Raw genomic sequence first — 18,501 nt, 5'->3', positions numbered from 1 at the left:
GCTACCCCTTCCTGCTTCTCCACGTGGGCACCAATGATACTGCCAAGAATGACCTTGAGCGGATCACTGCGGACTACGTGGCTCTGGGAAGAAGGATAAAGGAGTTGGAGGCGCAAGTGGTGTTCTCGTCCATCCTCCCCGTGGAAGGAAAAGGCCTGGGTAGGGACCGTCGAATCGTGGAGGTCAACGAATGGCTACGCAGGTGGTGTCGGAGAGAAGGCTTTGGATTCTTTGACCATGGGATGGTGTTCCATGAAGGAGGAGTGCTGGGCAGAGACGGGCTCCATCTTACGAAGAGAGGGAAGAACATCTTTGCCAGCAGGCTGGCTAACCTAGTGAGGAGGGCTTTAAACTAGGTTCACCGGGGGAAGGAGACCAAAGCCCTGAGGTAAGTGGGAAAGCGGGATACCGGGAGGAAGCACAGGCAGGAATGTCTGTGAGGGGAGGGCTCCTGCCTCATACTGGGAATGAGGGGCGATCAACAGGTTTTCTCAAGTGCTTATATACAAATGCACAAAGCCTTGGAAACAAGCAGGGAGAACTGGAGGTCCTGGTGATGTCAAGGAATTATGACGTGATTGGAATAACAGACTTGGTGGGATAACTCACATGACTGGAGTACAGTCATGGATGGTTATAAACTGTTCAGGAAGGACAGGCAGGGCAGAAAAGGTGGGGGAGTAGCACTGTATGTAAGGGAGCAGTATGACTGCTCAGAGCTCCGGTACGAAACTGTGGAAAAACCTGAGTGTCTCTGGATTAAGTTTAGAAGTGTGTGCAACAAGAGTGATGTCATGGTGGGAGTCTGCTATAGACCACCGGACCAGGGGGATGAGGTGGATGAGGCTTTCTTCCGGCAACTCACGGAAGCTACTAGATCGCATGCCCTGATTCTCATGGGTGACTTTAATTTTCCTGATATCTGCTGGGAGAGCAATACAGCGGTGCATAGACAATCCAGGAAGTTTTTGGAAAGCGTAGGGGATAATTTCCTGGTGCAAGTGCTAGGGGAGCCAACTAGGGGGAGCGCTTTTCTTGACCTGCTGCTCACAAACCGGGTAGAATTAGTGGGGGAAGCAAAAGTGGATGGGAATCTGGGAGGCAGTGACCATGAGTTGGTTGAGTTCAGGATCCTGACGCAGGGAAGAAAGGTAAGCAGCAGGATACGGACCCTGGACTTCAGGAAAGCAGACTTTGACTCCCTCAGGGAACAGATGGCCAGGATCCCCTGGGGGACTAACATGAAAGGGAAGGGAGTCCAGGAGAGCTGGCTGTATTTCAAGGAATCCCTGTTGAGGTTACAGGGACAAACCATCCCGATGAGTCGAAAGAATAGTAAATATGGCAGGCGACCAGCTTGGCTTAATGGTGAAATCTTAGCGGATCTTAAACATAAAAAAGAAGCTTACAAGAAGTGGAAGGTTGGACATATGACCAGGGAAGAGTATAAAAATATTGCTCGGGCATGTAGGAAAGATATCAGGAGGGCCAAATCGCACCTGGAGCTGCAGCTAGCAAGAGATGTCAAGAGTAACAAGAAGGGTTTCTTCAGGTATGTTGGCAACAAGAAGAAAGCCAAGGAAAGTGTGGGCCCCTTACTGAATGAGGGAGGCAAGCTAGTGACAGAGGATGTGGAAAAAGCTAATGTACTCAATGCTTTTTTTGCCTCTGTTTTCACTAACAAGGTCAGCTCCCAGACTGCTGTGCTGGGCATCACAAAATGGGGAAGAGATGGCCAGCCCTCTGTAGAGATAGAGGTGGTTAGGGACTATTTAGAAAAGCTGGACGTGCACAAGTCCATGGGGCCGGACGAATTGCATCCGAGAGTGCTGAGGGAATTGGCGGCTGTGATTGCAGAGCCCTTGGCCATTATCTTTGAAAACTCGTGGCGAACGGGGGAAGTCCCGGATGACTGGAAAAAGGCTAATGTAGTGCCCATCTTTAAAAAAGGGAAGAAGGAGGATCCTGGGAACTACAGGCCGGTCAGCCTCACCTCAGTCCCTGGAAAAATCATGGAGCAGGTCCTCAAAGAATCAATCCTGAAGCACTTAGAGGAGAGGAAAGTGATCAGGAACAGTCAGCATGGATTCACCAAGGGAAGGTCATGCCTGACTAATCTAATCGCCTTTTATGATGAGATTACTGGTTCTGTGGATGAAGGGAAAGCAGTGGATGTATTGTTTCTTGACTTTAGCAAAGCTTTTGACACGGTCTCCCACAGCATTCTTGTCAGCAAGTTAAGGAAGTATGGGCTGGATGAATGCACTATAAGGTGGGTAGAAAGCTGGCTAGATTGTCGGGCTCAACGGGTAGTGATCAATGGCTCCATGTCTAGTTGGCAGCCGGTGTCAAGTGGAGTGCCCCAGGGGTCGGTCCTGGGGCCCGTTTTGTTCAATATCTTCATAAATGATCTGGAGGATGGTGTGGATTGCACTCTCAGCAAATTTGCGGATGATACTAAACTGGGAGGAGTGGTAGATACGCTGGAGGGGAGGGATAGGATACAGAAGGACCTAGACAAATTGGAAGATTGGGCCAAAAGAAATCTAATGAGGTTCAATAAGGATAAGTGCAGGGTCCTGCACTTAGGATGGAAGAATCCAATGCACCGCTACAGACTAGGGACCGAATGGCTCGGCAGCAGTTCTGCGGAAAAGGACCTAGGGGTGACAGTGGACGAGAAGAAAAGGGGGTTGGACTAGATGACCTTCTGGGGTCCCTTCCAACACTGATATTCTATGATTCTATCTCTTGGGATTTGCCAGGGAAATCCACTCGACTTTCGAGAATCTGCCCTTTGAAGGCCGAAAGTTATTTGTGGCTAAACCAAATGAGTCCCTCCACACCCTTAAGGACTCAAGGGCAACCTTAAAATCTCTGGGCATCTACACACCTGCAAATAAAAAGAAACACGACTGGTATTATATCCAGATATTTCACTCACCGCCGTACACACAACCCCACAGGCAGTACGACCAACGGCATAAACAAAGACAAAGCAGATGTCGGCAAAACCAAAATCAACCCTCGACATCCCAGCAGTCCACCTTGAGACAACAATTTTGAAGGTGTGGTCTTGGGCATGAGACCACCATACTCTCTAACTCAGGAAACGGAAACCGTCTCTCATCCATTCAGAGATCATCTGCCACCATATTACCAAGTCTGGAACACCCTCACAACAGACGGGTTGTGGAAATTATCCAAAACGGTTATTCCATCCACTTTACTTCTATCCCACCTACCCACCCTCCTTCCCTATCCCACTTCAATAAGCGCCACAAAGAGCACGATAACACTCTCTTTACAAACTTAGGGCTACAAATAAATGGCAGAAGTCCACACTGACCCCCATCCAGATACTAGGGTTTATTGGAGCTTGCCTCATTTGTGCAACAGCGACACTACCTCAACCACTCTTTATCAGACTTGTCAACTTAATTTCAACAGTGACAGACAGTCCACAAATAGTGGCCAGGACATGTCTCTACCTACTAGGATATATGGCAGCAGCAACATTTGTTGTCTAACATGCCAAACTTCACATGAGATGCCTGCAGGCCTGCTTCGAACAGTGTACTCTCCACACCGATTCAGCCTAATTAGACAGCTCACGATGCTGAGGAAGGTAAAGGACTCACTCAAATGGTGGACACAATCAAGAAACATCTGCACGGGGCCCCATTTCTACAAAGAAACCCAACAATGACAATCACTACAGGTGCCTCTCTAATAGGCTGGGGAGCACATTTACTCAACACAGTCCAAGGCCGATGGTCCCCTTCAGAGTCCAACATGCACATAAACTTGCTGGAACTAATGGCAGTCCACACCACATGCAGTCACTTTCTACCTCTAATAAAAAACAAAGCCATCAGAATGCTCACGGACGATGTAGTGTGCATGTTTTACATAAACTCCCCAAGGGGTGCAAGATCACAATCCGTATGCACAGAAGTGATATGGCTCTGGAATTAGTGCATCAACAACAACATCCACATGTTGGCATCCTACCTGCTGGGAAGCCAAAACTCAACAGCCTTAAGCCGAGATTTTGCACAGAGCCATGAATGGGAGATAGATCCCAGTGCTCTACATACAGTATACAAACGATGGGGATTGCCTACTATAAACCTCTTTACACCAGCACAGAATACTGAGTGACCATGATATTGCTCCACAGCAGGATTGCAAGCCCTTTCCGTAGGCGATGCTCTCCTCATCAAATGGGATCACAGAATCATAGAAAATTAGGTTTGGAAGAGACCTCAGGAGGTCATCTAGTCCAATCCCCTGCTAAAAGCATGCACCATTAATGTATGCATTTTGTCTGACCCTATTCTTAACCCGTGTCATACACAAGATCAAGAAAGACAAATCCAAAGTAATCATAAAAAAGCTGCTATATCCAATGAGTGGAAGATAGCTAATGTAACGCCAATATTTAAGAAGGGTTCTAGAGGCGATCCTGGCAATTACAGATCGGTAAGTCTAACGTCAGTACTGGGCAAATTAGTTGAAACAATATTAAAAAATAAAATTAAGACACATTAAAGAACATAAATTGTTGTGCAAAAGTCAACATGGTTTCTGTAAAGGGAAATCATGTTTTACTAATCTATTGGAGTTCTTTAAGGGGGTCAGCAAACACGTGTACAAGGAGGATCCAGTGGACATAGTGTACTTAGATTTCCAGGTTTCAGAGTAGCAGCCGTGTTAGTCTGTATTTGCAAAAAAGCAAAGGAGTACTTGTGGCACCTTAGAGACTAACAAATTTTATGCTCAAATAAATGTGTTAGTCTCTAAGGTGCCACAAGTACTCCTTTTCTTTTTTAGATTTCCAGAAAGCCTTTGACAAGGTCCCTCACCAAAGGCTCTTACGTAAATTAAGTTGTCATGGGATAAGAGGGAAGATCCTTTCATGGATTGAGAACTGGTTAAAAGACAGGGAACAAAGGGTAGGAACAAATGGTAAATTTTCGGAATGGAGAGGGGTAACTAGTGGTGTTCCCCAAGGGTCAGTCCTAGGACCAATCCTATTCAACGTATTCATAAATGGTCTGGAGAAAGGGGTAAACAATGAGGTGGCAAAGGTTGCAGATAATACTAAACTGCTCAGGATAGTTAAGACCAAAGCAGACAGTGAAGAACTTCAAAAAGATCTCACAAAACTAAGTGATTGGGTAACAAAACGGCAAATGAAATTTAATGTTGGTAAATGTAAAGTAATGCACATTTAGAAAAAAATAATCCTAGCTATACATACAATATGATGGGGGGCTAATTTAGGTACAACTAATCAGGAAAAAGGTCTTGGAGTCATCATGGATAGTTCTCTGAAGATGTCCACGCAGTGTGCTGCGTCAGTCAAAAAAGCAAACGGAATGTTAGGAATCATTAAAAAGGTGATCACAGGTTTCAGAGTAGCAGCCGTGTTAGTCTGTATTCGCAAAAAGAAAAGGAGTACTTGTGGCACCTTAGAGACTAACAAATTTATTAGAGCATAAGCTTTCGTGAGCTACAGCTCACTATGAAGTGAGCTGTAGCTCACTATGAAGTGAGCTGTAGCTCACGAAAGCTTATGCTCTAATAAATTTGTTAGTCTCTAAGGTGCCACAAGTACTCCTTTTTCTTTTTATTAAAAAGGTGATAGAGAATAAGATGGAGAATATCTTCTTGTCCTTATATAAATCCATGGTATGCCCATATCTTGAATACTGTGTACAGATGTGGTCCCCTCATCTCAAAAAAGATATACTGGCATTAGAAAAGGTTCAGAAAAGGGCAACTAAAATGATTAGGGGTTTGGAATAGGTCCCATATGAGGAGCGATTAAAGAGGCTAGGACTTTTCAGCTTGGAAAAGAGGAGACTAAGGGGGGATATGATGGAGGTATATAAAATCAAGAGTGGTGTGGAGAAAGTAAATAAGAAAAAGTTATTTACTTGTTCCCATAATATAAGAAGTAGGGGCCACCAAATAAAATTAATGGGTGGTAGGTTTAAAACAAATAAAAGGAAGTTCTTTTTCACTTAGTGCACAGTCAACCTGTGGAACTCCTTGCCTGAGGAGGTTGTGAAGGCTAGGACTTTAAAGAGAACTGGATAAATTTATGAAGATTAAGTCCATTAATGGCTATTGGCCAGGATGGGGAAGGAATGGTGTCCCTAGCCCCTGTTTGTCAGAGGGTAGAGATGGATGGCAGGAGAGAGATCATTTGATCATTACCTGTTAGGTTCACTCCCCCTGGGGCACCTGGCATTGGCCACTGTCAGTAGACAGGATACTAGGCTGGTCTGACCCAGTATGACCATTCTTATGTTACAATAGCGCCAACGTGGCCCAGGCAAACATGATTCCGATACCTTCTGAGGATGGCAATATGCCCACCTCAAACCCTTCTCTACTCCTCTCACAAGATGTGGGACGTGTTCACCATCCCAACCTCGCAGTTCTCCACCTAAAGGCTTGGCTGCTCTGTGACTAAGAGAGGTTGAGACTGCCTGTTTGGAGGAAGCAAAATACATATTACTGAACAGCCCTAGAATGAGTAGAAGAAAAACATATATCCATAAGTGGAAACGGTTCAACACTTGGTGCCAAGATAGACAGATTTTTGCCTATATCTTGCCCGTTACCAAGGGTCCTGGATTACATATTAGAACTTAAAAAATTGGGGCTGTCCACAAGCTCTATCAAGGTATACTTGGTGGCTATCACAGCCTTTCACAAGAAGGTGGATGGATTCACCATATTTGTTCACCCAACGACTAAACACTTTCTTAGAGGCATTAAAAACACTTACCCCACAACAAGGAACCTGCCGTCCATGTGAGACGTCAACCTTGTCTTACGCTGACTTATGGGAAAGCCATTTGAGCTCCTCGCTACCTGCTCATTACTCTACCTGGCTATGAAGGTGGCCTTCCTCATTGCCATCACATCCGCCAGCCAGATGGGAGAACTAGGTGCCCTAATGGCATATTCCCCCTTACACAATGTTCTTTAAAGATAAAGTTACTTTAGGACCACACACCAAGTTCCTACCCAAAGTCACCTCCCCCTTTCATTTGAACCAACCCATTTACTTACCTGTGTTTTTCAAAAAAACATATGCAGACAAAAGGGAGGCATCACTTCACACATTGGACGTTCGCAGAGCTTTGACTTTCTACATTGAAAGAACAAAAACATTTAGGAAATCACGAGACTATTTGTCTCCATAACAGAATGCTCAATAGGACAAACAATCTCAAAACAGACTATCCAAATGGATATCAGGATGCATCCACATTTGTTACCAAAAGAGTCGCCTACAAGCCCCAACGGGAGTACACTCTACCAGAGCACAGGCAGCATCTGTGACTTTTCTTAACAATGTACCCATTACTGACATTTGCAGAGCAGCAACCTGGGCATCAGCCCACACATTCATGAAACACTATGCTATAGAGCAACAATGGGCATCAGATGCTTGCTTTGGACTCACTTTATTATCCACCATCCGTAAGGCAACTCTGAAGCCCCTCCCTTCCACTGAGAGAGACTGCCCAACAGGCACCTAAAGTGGAGCACCCACAGGGACACTCCTCAAAGAAGAAGAGAGGGTTACTCACCTTGTGCAGTAACGGGTTCTTCAAGATGGTTGTCCCTATGGGTGCTCCACTACCCTCCCTCATCCCCCTCTATTTCGGAGTTTTCACACGGATTCTCTGCAGTAGAAAAGGAACCAAGGGATGGGTGGTCACGCAGTGCTATGTAACTGCCTCAAGTGGTGCAAGATAGCAACGGCGCATGGACAACCCAACAAGGTAGGTGCAGGGCGCATAGACACCTAAAGTGGAGCTCCCACTGGGACAACCATCTCAAAGAACCTCAGTTACTGCACAAGGAGAGTAACCTTCTCTTCCCCCATTTTGCAGTCATGCATTTGATTTTTTTCCCCTTCCTGCACCTAGTAGTTTGTAATTATCTTTATTGAATTTCATCTTATTGTTACTGATTTCAGACCAATTCTCCAATTAAGATTGGATTAGATTGAGTTCTAATCCTGTCCTCCAAAGTGTTTGCAACCCCTGTCAGCTTGATGTCATCTGCAAATTTTGTAAATGTACTTTCTACTTCATCATCCAAGTTGAAAAGGAGTACTTGTGGCACCTTAGAGACTAACAAATTTATTAGAGCATAAGCTTTCGTGAGCTACAGCTCACTTCATCGGATGCATTTGGTGGAAAAACCAAATGGTTTTTTTTGGTGGTTTTTCCACCAAATGCATCCGATGAAGTGAGCTGTAGCTCATGAAAGCTTATGCTCTAATAAATTTGTTAGTCTCTAAGGTGCCACAAGTACTCCTTTTCTTTTTGCGAATACAGACTAACACGGCTGCTACTCTGAAACCTGTGATCATCCAAGTTGTTAATGAAAATATTGAATAGTACAAGACCCAGGCAGAACAATGTGGGACCCCACTTACTTGATAGGTACTCCTCATTTGACGGGACCGTTGGTAAGTACTCTTTGAGTATGGTTTTTTCAATCAGTTGTCCACTCACTTTATGCTAATTTCATAAAGACCACATTTACATAGTTTTCTTATAAATATAGAATCATAGAACTGGAAGGGACCTCAAGAGGTCATCTAGTCCAGTCCCCTGTAGTCAAGGCAGGACTAAGTATTATCTAGACTATCCCTGACAGGTGTTTGTCCAACCTGCTCTTAAAAATCCCCAGTGATGGAGATTCCACAACCTCCCTAGGCAACTTATTCCAGTTCTTAACTACTCTGATAGTTAGAAAGTTTTTCCTAATGTCCAACCTAAATCACCCTTGCTGCACTTTAAGCCCATTGCTTCTTGTCCTATCCTCAGAAATTAAGGAGAACAATTTTTCTCCCTCCTCCTTGTAACAACCTTTTATGTACTTGAAAACTGTTATCATATCCCCTCTCAGTCTTCTCTTTTCCAGACTTAACAAACCCAATTTTTTCAGTCTTCCCTCATAGGCCATGTTTTCTAGATCTGTAATCATTTTTCTTGTTGTTCTCTGGATTTTCTCCAATTTGTCCACATCTTTCCTGAAATGTGGTGCCCAGAACTGGACACAATGCTCCATTTGAGGCCAAATCAGTGCCGAATAGAGTGGAAGAATTACTTCTAGTGTCTTGCTTACAATACTCCCAGAATGATGTTTGTTTTGTTTTGTTTTGTTTGTTTGTTTTTTTCCCCGCAACAGTGTTACACTGTTGACTCATATTTAGCATGCGATCTAATATGATCCTCAGATCCCTTTCTGCAGTACTCCTTCTAAGGCAGTCATTTCCCATTTTGTATGTGTGCAACTGGTTGTTCCTTCCTAAGTGGAGTACTTTCCATTTGTCCTTATTGAATTTCATCCTGTTTACTTCAGACCATTTCTCTAGTTTGTCCAGATCATTTTGAATTTTAATCCTATCCTCCAAAGCACTTGCAATCTCTCCCAGCTTGGTATTGTCTGCAAAATTTATAAGTGTACTCTCTATGCCATTATCTAAATCATTGATGAAGATATTGAACAGAACCAGACCCAGAACCGATCCCTGCGGGACCCCACTCGTTATGTCATTCCAGCATGACTGTGAACCACTGATAACTACTCTCTGGAAACGATTTTCCAACCAGTTATGAACCCACCTTATAGTAGCTCCATCTAGGTTGTATTTCACTAGTTTGTTTATGAGAAGGTCATGCGAGACCATGTCAAAAGCCTTACTAAAGTCAAGCTATACCACTTCTGCTACTTTCCCCCTAACCACAAGGCTTGTTACCCTGTGAAAGAAACCTATCAGGTTTGTTTGACATGATTTATTCTTGACAAATACATGCTGACTGTTATTTATCACCTTATTATCTTCTAGGTGTTTGCAAATTGATTGTGTAATTATTTGCTCCATTATCTTTCAAGGTACAGAAGTTAAGCTGATTGGTCTATAATTCCCCAGTTTGCCCTTTTCCAGTCTTCTGGAATCTCTCCCTTCTTCCATGACTTTTCAGAGATAATTGCTAATGGCTCAGATATCTCTTCAGTCAGCCCTTAAGTATTCTAGGATACATTTCATCAGGCCCTAGTGATTTGAAGACATCTAACTTGTCTAAGTAATTTTTGACTTGTTCTTTCCCTATTTTAGACTCTGATCCTACCTCATTTTCACTGGCATTCACTATGTGAGACGTCCAATCGCCACCAACCTTCTTGGTGTAAACTGAAACCAGGAAGTCATTAAGCACCTTTGCCATTTCCACATTTTCTGTTATTGTCTTTCCCCCCTCATTGAGTAATGGGCCTACTCTGTCCTTGGTCTTCCTCTTGCTTCTAAGGTATTTGTAGAATGTTTTCTTGTTTCCTTTTATATCCCTAGCTAGTTTGATCTTGATTTGTGCCTTGGCTTTTCTAATTTTGTCCCTACATATTTGTGTTATTTGTTTATATTCATCCTTTGTAATTTAACCGAATTTTCACTTTTTGTAGGACTCAGAGTTTTAGATCATTGAAGATCTCCTGGTTAAACCAAGGTGATCTCTTGCCATATTTCCTACCTTTCCAACACAGTGGAATAGTTTTGTTCTTGTGCCCTTAATAATGTCTCTTTGAAAAACTGCCAACTGTCTACAGTTGTTTTTCCCCTTAGACTTGCTTCTCCCACCAACATAGCACTGTGCACATGAGAGCTTATGCTGGCAAAACTTATGTCGCGCAGGGGTGGGTTTTTTTCATAAGTGCTAGTGTAGACATGGCCTTAGAAAACGTTGTGACAGCGCTCCTCTGCCTCGGTGGATTCTGTGCTTCCACTTAGTGGTGGGCTGGTGTATTCCTCTCTATTTCAGAATTTCCCCATGTCCCTGGGCTTGCTGTCCATACCTTGCCTGAGCACGGTTCCTTCCTGCCTCCCTGACTGGGAAGGGGGAGGGAAGCCTCTTAGTCTCTGGTAGCCCCTCCGGGCTTGGTGGCAACAAACCAGGCCCCCAGTTCGGTCTCTCCCCTCCGGTGAGGTCTCTTTTCTCTCAGACCTCTGGGGCGCAGAAGGGCTGTTCACCCTTTTAGGTAGGGTTTCCCCTGCCCTTCACCTCTGTACCTGTGGGGTTTTCCCTCCTGGTGCTCGTCAGCATTTGCACCACCCAGTTCTCCAGTAGCACATTTTCCTCCCACCACTCTTATCATGCACACCTATCTGCCTGGAGGGGTGGCTTTTAACAGGTTCTGGCAGGCCCTTGATTGGCCCCAGGTGTCCTAATTAACCTAGAGTAACCTCTGTTCGGTTACCAAGGGAAAAGGGACCCAGAGCACTGACATCATGCATGCCAAGTGGCGCCGGCTGGTAGTGTCAGGCCCTGCATCCCTGGACGTGTTTGAACAGGTCAGCCTCATGACCCTGAACAGTTTGCAGAAATGCGTCTTCAGCTACAACAGCAACTGCCAGGAGACGCCCAGTGACTACATCATGGCTATCCTGGAGCTCAGCTCCCTGGTAGTGCAGCGCCATCACCGCCTGCTCCTGCACTGTGACTTCTTGTAGCACTCTCCTGTAGCCATCTGGCCTCACCCTGTCACAACATGCTTTATAGTGATAAACTCAAGGGTATCAAGTTCTTTAGCTTAGTGAAGAGAAGGTTAAGAGGTGACTTGATCACAGTTGATTTACTGCCTACATGGGGAACAAATATTTGATAATGGATTCTTTAATTTAGCAAAGATGCACCAAGATCCATTGGTTGGAAGTTGAAGCTAGACAAATTCAGACTGGAAATAAGGTATAAATTTTAACAGTGAGGGTAAATTAGCTATTAGTACAACTTACTAAGGACTGTGCTGGGTTCTTTGTTTCTGGCAATTTTTAAATCAAGATTGGCTGTTTTTCTAAAAGATGGGCTCCATTTAAACAGGAATTAATGTAAGGAAGTTCTCTGGCATGTTATACAGGAGGTCAGACTAGATGATCACAATGGTCTCTTCTGGCCTTAGAATCTGTGAATTTGTTTGTAACCAACCAGCAATCTTTGGGTTGCCAGGAAGTGTTGGTCACAGGTGGGCCAGGAGCCAAAGTTTGAGACTCTCTGCTTTGATCTTGTGCTGGATGGGCAGTTCACCAGTGCTGACGCTGTTCTGAGCTGCTTTTAGCAGGACTTGTATAATAAGTGATGGCTCACTCCATAAGCCCTGCCTGCCTGCTGGACGTGATTACCTTCTCCAGATGCCATAGTGAAGAGCACCTCAGGAATTTCTGTAAATAATTAAAAAACCTTGCCTATCTATTCAGCAGAGGTCACACAATAGTGAGCTGTAGCTCACGAAAGCTTATGCTCTAATAAATTTGTTAGTCTCTAAGGTGCCACCAGTACTCCTTTTCTTTTTGCGAATACAGACTAACACGGCTGCTACTCTGAAACCTGTCATTCTGTTGTTTTCCTTTGATTAAAGTTGACAGAGCTGAAGAATCTGCAGCAGCAGTACCTGCAGATTGGTATGGAAACAGCTGAAATCTCTCACTTAAAGGCTCAACTGCAGGAGTATCAGCAAGAGGCTGGTAAACAGCATTGTCTCCAAGAACAATTGAGGCAGGACAGCATTTCCTGCCAACAGGAGCTCCACCAGCTCAGGTGAGAACAGCCCTTCTGCATACTGGTCCATGGGGGCAAATAATCTCCTTGATGCAAGATTTGGGGGGGTCCCATTGGGAATAGAGCATATGGCTGGAGGATGAGGTCAGGTTGTTATATGAAACTCATTCTGGAATAAGCCAATGGCTCTTCTAATTTTGTTTCTTGCCTCCAGCAGTAGTATTGCATATTGCAGAGGAATGTATAACTGCCCCCATCCAATATTATACCTAATTTATGTAGTACTAGAACATGGGAGCAAATTTCTTCCTCCTCCACCTGGTGACCAGATTGTTAACCTAGTTTGTTTTACTGCAGAAGCCATTCTTACTTAGGAGTGACTAATTCTTTATTTATTAGTTTGATGCCCAACCCATGCTGCTGTCTCCCTTAACAAATGCAGTCCATAAATATTCCTACAGCAGTCTGTCCTTCCCCACACAGCTAAAATTAACCAGCCAGTGAGAAGACTAAGTGATTTACCTCTTATCCCTGCCTTGCATTCTGACACAAGTTGTTTATCACAGTCTAGTCCAAGCTGTCTGAAGACAAAGGAAAACATATTGTCCAGGGGTACTGTAAGTGTGTAGCAGTGAACATGCTGCAGTCCCCAAGCCGACTGCAAAATGACTTTCTGAACCCTGCTCTAAGTCCTCAACTGTGTGAATTGGGTATCTCTGTCTCTATGCAGCAGTATCTTGTTGCAAAGAAACTCTCCTGGCATAGGTTAACTGTGGGGAGGAATGAGACTGTTCCCCTGCTAGGCCTATGCTGGGCTTCCTGAGTACTGCAGGATATACTGTAGGATGTGCCTTCTATAATGTTGACTGTATGTTGCTTTGCAGACAGGAGAAGACCACATGGGAGATGCAGAACAAGAGGGAAAAAGAGCAGTACTTGGTGGCCTTGGCAGACAAAGACCAGCAGCTAAGTCACTTGCAAAGGATTGTGCAAGATTGTGTGACGTCACCCCTGTCCAAGTCGCAGGTCATAGAGGAGCAATACCAAAGGCAGGTGAGCAAGGATGGAGTTCCCTTCATATTATAGTGGAATTGGAAGCTTGGAATTCAGTCAGGGAGGAGCCAGAGTGGTGGATGATGGATCTAGACTGTTCTCAGTGATAGCAACAAGAACAAGGAGTAATGGTCTCAAGTTGCAGTGGGGGAGGTTTAGGTTGGATATTAGGAAAAACTTTTTCACTAGGAGGGTGGGGAAGCACTGGAATGCATTACCTAGGGAGGTGGTGGAATCTCCTTCCTTTGAGGTTTTTAAGGTCAGGCTTGACAAAGCCCTGGCTGGGATGATTTAGTTGGGGATTGGTCCTGCTTTGAGCAGGGGGTTGGACTAGTTGACCTCCTGAGGTCCCTTCCAGCCCTGATATTGTATGATTCTATGAGGAGTGGGGTCACAGCATCTGAAAGCAGGTGGATCAAATGTATTAGAGGGAAGTTCTTATTTGAGTGTCCTCTGTATGTTTCCATTCATGGGATGCACCAACTGTACAGTGGGGATAAGTGAAAAAGTCTAGAAAGCAGTGTTTGTTGGAGCATCCTTGTGTGTCCCCTTTCCCCACCTTTGCAGCTCAGAATGCTCAAAGAATTAGAATAGAAAAAGGGACAGGGTGGCCATATATTTCATTTACTTTCAATCGTAATAGCGAGCAGATGTGGAACCTCACTCAGCTTGCTTGACCTGGGTTTTTGGAACTTTGTTCCCAGGGCTTTTTTTTTTTTAAGTCTTTTGTTTGTTTTAGTCAATTCTAATTGGTTCTAGTTTTATTTGCTCCAAATTCTGATTTTTAAGTACATTTTGGCGCCTGTATGGCTCTTTGTGCTCTGTCATGAGTCCTTGGGTCTGATATAGCAGATCAGACCTTCAAGAGACTTACACCTCTTATTCCCGCTGTTCTCCACATGGGCATCTGAAGTGGGAAATATGTTAAGCGTGCCCCATGGAAGGGCACTTGTCTGCTGCATGTGCGGGATCTTTACACCGTGGGCTAGGAAAGAGCTTCAGAACTAGCTGCAAGCAGTGTTCCAGCAAGGGGGTCTTGCAGCCAAAAAGCCCTGAACAGAGTCTGAGCATGGAGCATTCCAGGAGACTTGCTTCAGGCATTGGTCCCCTACAGGAGAAGTAAAAGGACCACACTTGAGTCATAAAGCAGTGACCTACTTAGCTGAAGCTGAGCCTAAGGATTCACCTGGCTCAGATCCAAAGAAGCCAGTTTCAGCCTGTCTCAGCTCACTTATCTTTTATCTAGAACGGGAGTTACCACCACCTTTGGTACCATCTCAGAGACTGTCAAACAAAGGGGTTTTGCTTTTGAAAACTCTCTCCTGCTAAAGGGAAAGAGAACAAAAAATGTTGCTAAATTAAAGCCTTAATACTTTACATTTCAAAGGCTTTAATTGTTTTTCCTTTTCTGTATCTTTAATGAAAGATTAAAGCACTGTTTGATAGTATGCTTGTCATGGTACTAAGTAGGCTGAAGTTTCTGCATGAGAAACCCAGAACCTCCATTTCCAATTGTTTTAATGTTGGAAAGTGACTGGGTTATGTTAACACCTTTTAGCCCATATATTCCATCAAAATTAGTTTAAGACCTATTATTTTGTGTTAGAGGTAGCCAATTGTCTCCAGTACTTCTACCTACTTGCTATTACTTGAAGCTCTTTTCTTGGCTAAATAAACTTATACTTGTTTTTACTGTAAATAAATCTAAGATCTGTAAATTAAGCAGAGCAGTGATCCCTGAGGTGTATCTGGTAAACTGAGGTGTACTATTCCTTTGGGAATAGTGCATCTGATACTGAGAGTGCCCAGTGGACCAGGGGCTTGGTACTACAGGGAGATGTTTGGAGGGCTCGGGGTTGGAGTGTGCCTATTTCTAACCTGCAGAAAGATAGTAAAGCCTACATGGGCTGAGAAGGGAATGCTTTCATTGCCCCTGGCTGATGGAGTCATAGATTCATAGATAAGGCTAAGATTTTGTCTCAGATATTTTTAGTAAAAGTCACAGACAAGTCACAGACAGTGAAGAAAAATTCATGGAAGCCTGTGACTTGTCTGTGACTTTTACTAAAAATATCCATGACAAAATGGGAAGCCCAACTGCAGGGGCTGCTGGGAGCACTGGGGGGTCCCCGCCAGCTCCGGGGGTCTCCCACTGTGTGGCAGGGGTACCCTGCAGTTCACAGCCATCTCAGGCAGAAGTAAAAAAAATCCTAGCCTTATTCATAGATTCTGAAGCTAGAAGGGGATCATTATGGTCAACTAGTATAATCTCCTGTATATCACAGGCCATAGAATTTCACCAAAATAATTCCTAAAGTATATCTTTTAGAAAAACATCCAATCTTGCTATAAAAATTGTCAGTGATGGAAAATCCACCACGATCCTTGATAAACTATTCCAATGGTTAATTACTTATCATTAAAAATGTATGTCTTTATTTCCGGTCTGAATTTGCGTAGCTTCAAATTCCAGCTAGTGGGTCATGTTAGACCTTTCTCTGCCAGATTGAAGAGCCTATTATTCAATATTTGTTCTCCATGTAAGTAGTTATAGTCTGTGATCAAATCATCCCTTCACCTTCTCTTTTCTAAGCTAAATAGATTGAGCTCCTTGAGTCTATCAGTAAAAGGCACGTTTTCTAATCCTTTTATCATTCTTGTGACTCCTTTGAACCCTCTCCAACCGATAAACATCCTTCTTGAACTGCGGATGCCAGAGCAGGAAACATTCCAGTAGTGGTTGCACCAGTGCTAAGTACGGAGGTAAAAAATAACCTCTCTACTCCTACTTGAGATTCCCCTGGTTATGCATTAGCCCTTTTGGCCTCAACGTAGAGTCATAGAACTGGAAAGGACCTCGAGAGGTCATCTAGTCCAGTCCCCTGCACTCAAGGCAGGACTAAGTATTATCTATACCATCCCTGACACGTGTTTGGAGATTTTTAAGAACAGGTTAGACAATGATGGTCATTCTGCAGCTTCCCTAGGCAATTTATTCCAGTGCTTAACCACCCTGACAGTTAGGACGTTTTTCCTAATGTCCAAACTAAACCTCCCTTCTTCAATTTAAAACCATTGCTTCTAGTTCTATGCTCAGAGTTTAAGAAGAACAATTTTTCTCCCTCCTCCTTGTAACAACCTTTTATGTACTTGAAAACTGTTATCATGTCCCCTCTCAGTCTTCTCTTTTCCAGACTAAACAAACCCAATGTTTTCAATCTTTCCTCATAGGTCATGTTTTCTAGACCTTTAATCATTTTTGTTGCTCTTCTCTGGACTTTCTCCAATTTGTCCACATCTTTCCTGAAATGTGGCGCCTGGAACTGGACACAATACTCCATCTGAGGCCTAATCAGCGCGGAGTAGAACGAAAGAATTACTTCTCGTGTCTTGCTTACAACACTCCTGCTAATACATTCCAGAATGATGTTCGCTTCTTTTGCAACAGTGCTACACTATTGACTCATATTTAGCTTGTGATCTACTATGACACCTAGATCCTCTTCCGCAGTACTCCTTCTCTGGCAGTCATTTCCCATTTTGTATGTGTGCAACTTATTGCGCCTTCCTTCGTGGAGTACTTTGCATTTGTTCTTATTGAATTTCATCCGGTTTACAGGCAAGTCTCATCTTGCACTGGGGTTACGTTCCACAGTCAGAGCATAAAGCGAAAATCGCGTATAGTCAAAATTACATTGAGTGTAATGGCGGGCGGAATCGCCCGTACTAGAGGTACAGTATCTAAATTATTTTTCTTTTTTTGTTTTTGCCAACCGTGCAAAGCTGAATTCGCGCATGTTAAATGCGTGTAAGATGAGACTTGTCTGTACTTTAAACCATATCTCCAGTTTGTCCAGATAATTTTGAATTTTAATCCTACCCTCCAAAGCACTTGCAACCCCTCCCAGCTTGGTATAGTCTGCAGAATTTATAAGTGTACTCTCTATGCCATTATCTAAATCATTGAAGATATTGAACAGACCCAGACCCAGAACTGATCCCTGTGGGACTCCACTCATTATATCCTTTCAGCATGACTGTGAACCACTGATAACTACTCTCTGGGAATGGTTTTCCAACCAGTTATGCAACCATCTTATAGTAGCTCCATCTAGGTTGCATTTCCCTAGTTTGTTTATGAGAAGGTCATGCGAGACAGTATCGAAAGCTTTACTAAAGTCAAGATATACCACGTCTACCGCTTCCCCCTATCCACAAGTCTTGTTACCCTGTCAAAGAATCTATCAGGTTGGTTGACATTATTTGTTCTTTACAAATACATGCTGACTGTTACTTTATCACCTTATTGTCTTCTAGGTTTTTGCAAATGGATTGCTTAATTATGTGTTCCATTATCTTTCAAGGTACTGAAGTTAAGCTGACTGGTCTGTAATTCCCTGGGTTGTCCTTATTTCCCTTTTTATAGATTGGCACTATATTTGCCCTTTTCCAGTCTTCTGGAATCTCTCTTGTCTTCCATGACTTTTCAAAGATAATCACTAATGGCTCATATATTTCCTCAGTCAGCTCCTTAAGTATTCTAGGATGCATTTCATCAGGCCCTGGTGATTTGAAGACATCTAACTTGTCTACATAATTTTTAACTTGTTCTTTCCCTATTTTAGTCTCTGATCCTACCTCATTTTCACTGGCATTCACTATGTTAGATGTCCAATCACCACCAACCTTCTTGGTGAAAACTGAAACTAAGAAGTCATTAAGCACCTCTTCCATTTCCACATGTTCTGTTATTGTTTTTCCCCCCTCATTGAGTAACGGTCCTATCCTGTCCTTTGTCTTCCTCTTGCTTCTAAGGTATTTGTAGAATGTTTTCTTGTTTCCTTTTATATCCCTAGCT

The 18,501-nt window shown here is 43.7% G+C and overlaps 1 protein-coding gene across 4 annotated transcripts in view; it reads left to right on the top strand.

The window, feature by feature from the left end:
- GOLGB1 (golgin B1) overlaps positions 1 to 18,501 on the top strand; it is a 109,060-nt gene that overhangs the window by 65,355 nt on the left and 25,204 nt on the right. For all 4 annotated transcript variants that reach the window (XM_038401184.2, XM_043500487.1, XM_038401174.2 and 1 more), the window contains 2 exons: positions 12,451 to 12,629; positions 13,475 to 13,643. In XM_038401184.2, the coding sequence (XP_038257112.1) occupies positions 12,451 to 12,629; positions 13,475 to 13,643 (348 nt within the window). The remainder of the gene's footprint in view (positions 1 to 12,450; positions 12,630 to 13,474; positions 13,644 to 18,501) is intronic.

The sequence above is a fragment of the Dermochelys coriacea genome, chromosome 1, assembly GCF_009764565.3.
Source record: "Dermochelys coriacea isolate rDerCor1 chromosome 1, rDerCor1.pri.v4, whole genome shotgun sequence".
NCBI lineage: Eukaryota > Metazoa > Chordata > Testudines > Dermochelyidae > Dermochelys > Dermochelys coriacea.
This window is presented reverse-complemented; position numbering and strand designations above follow the sequence as displayed.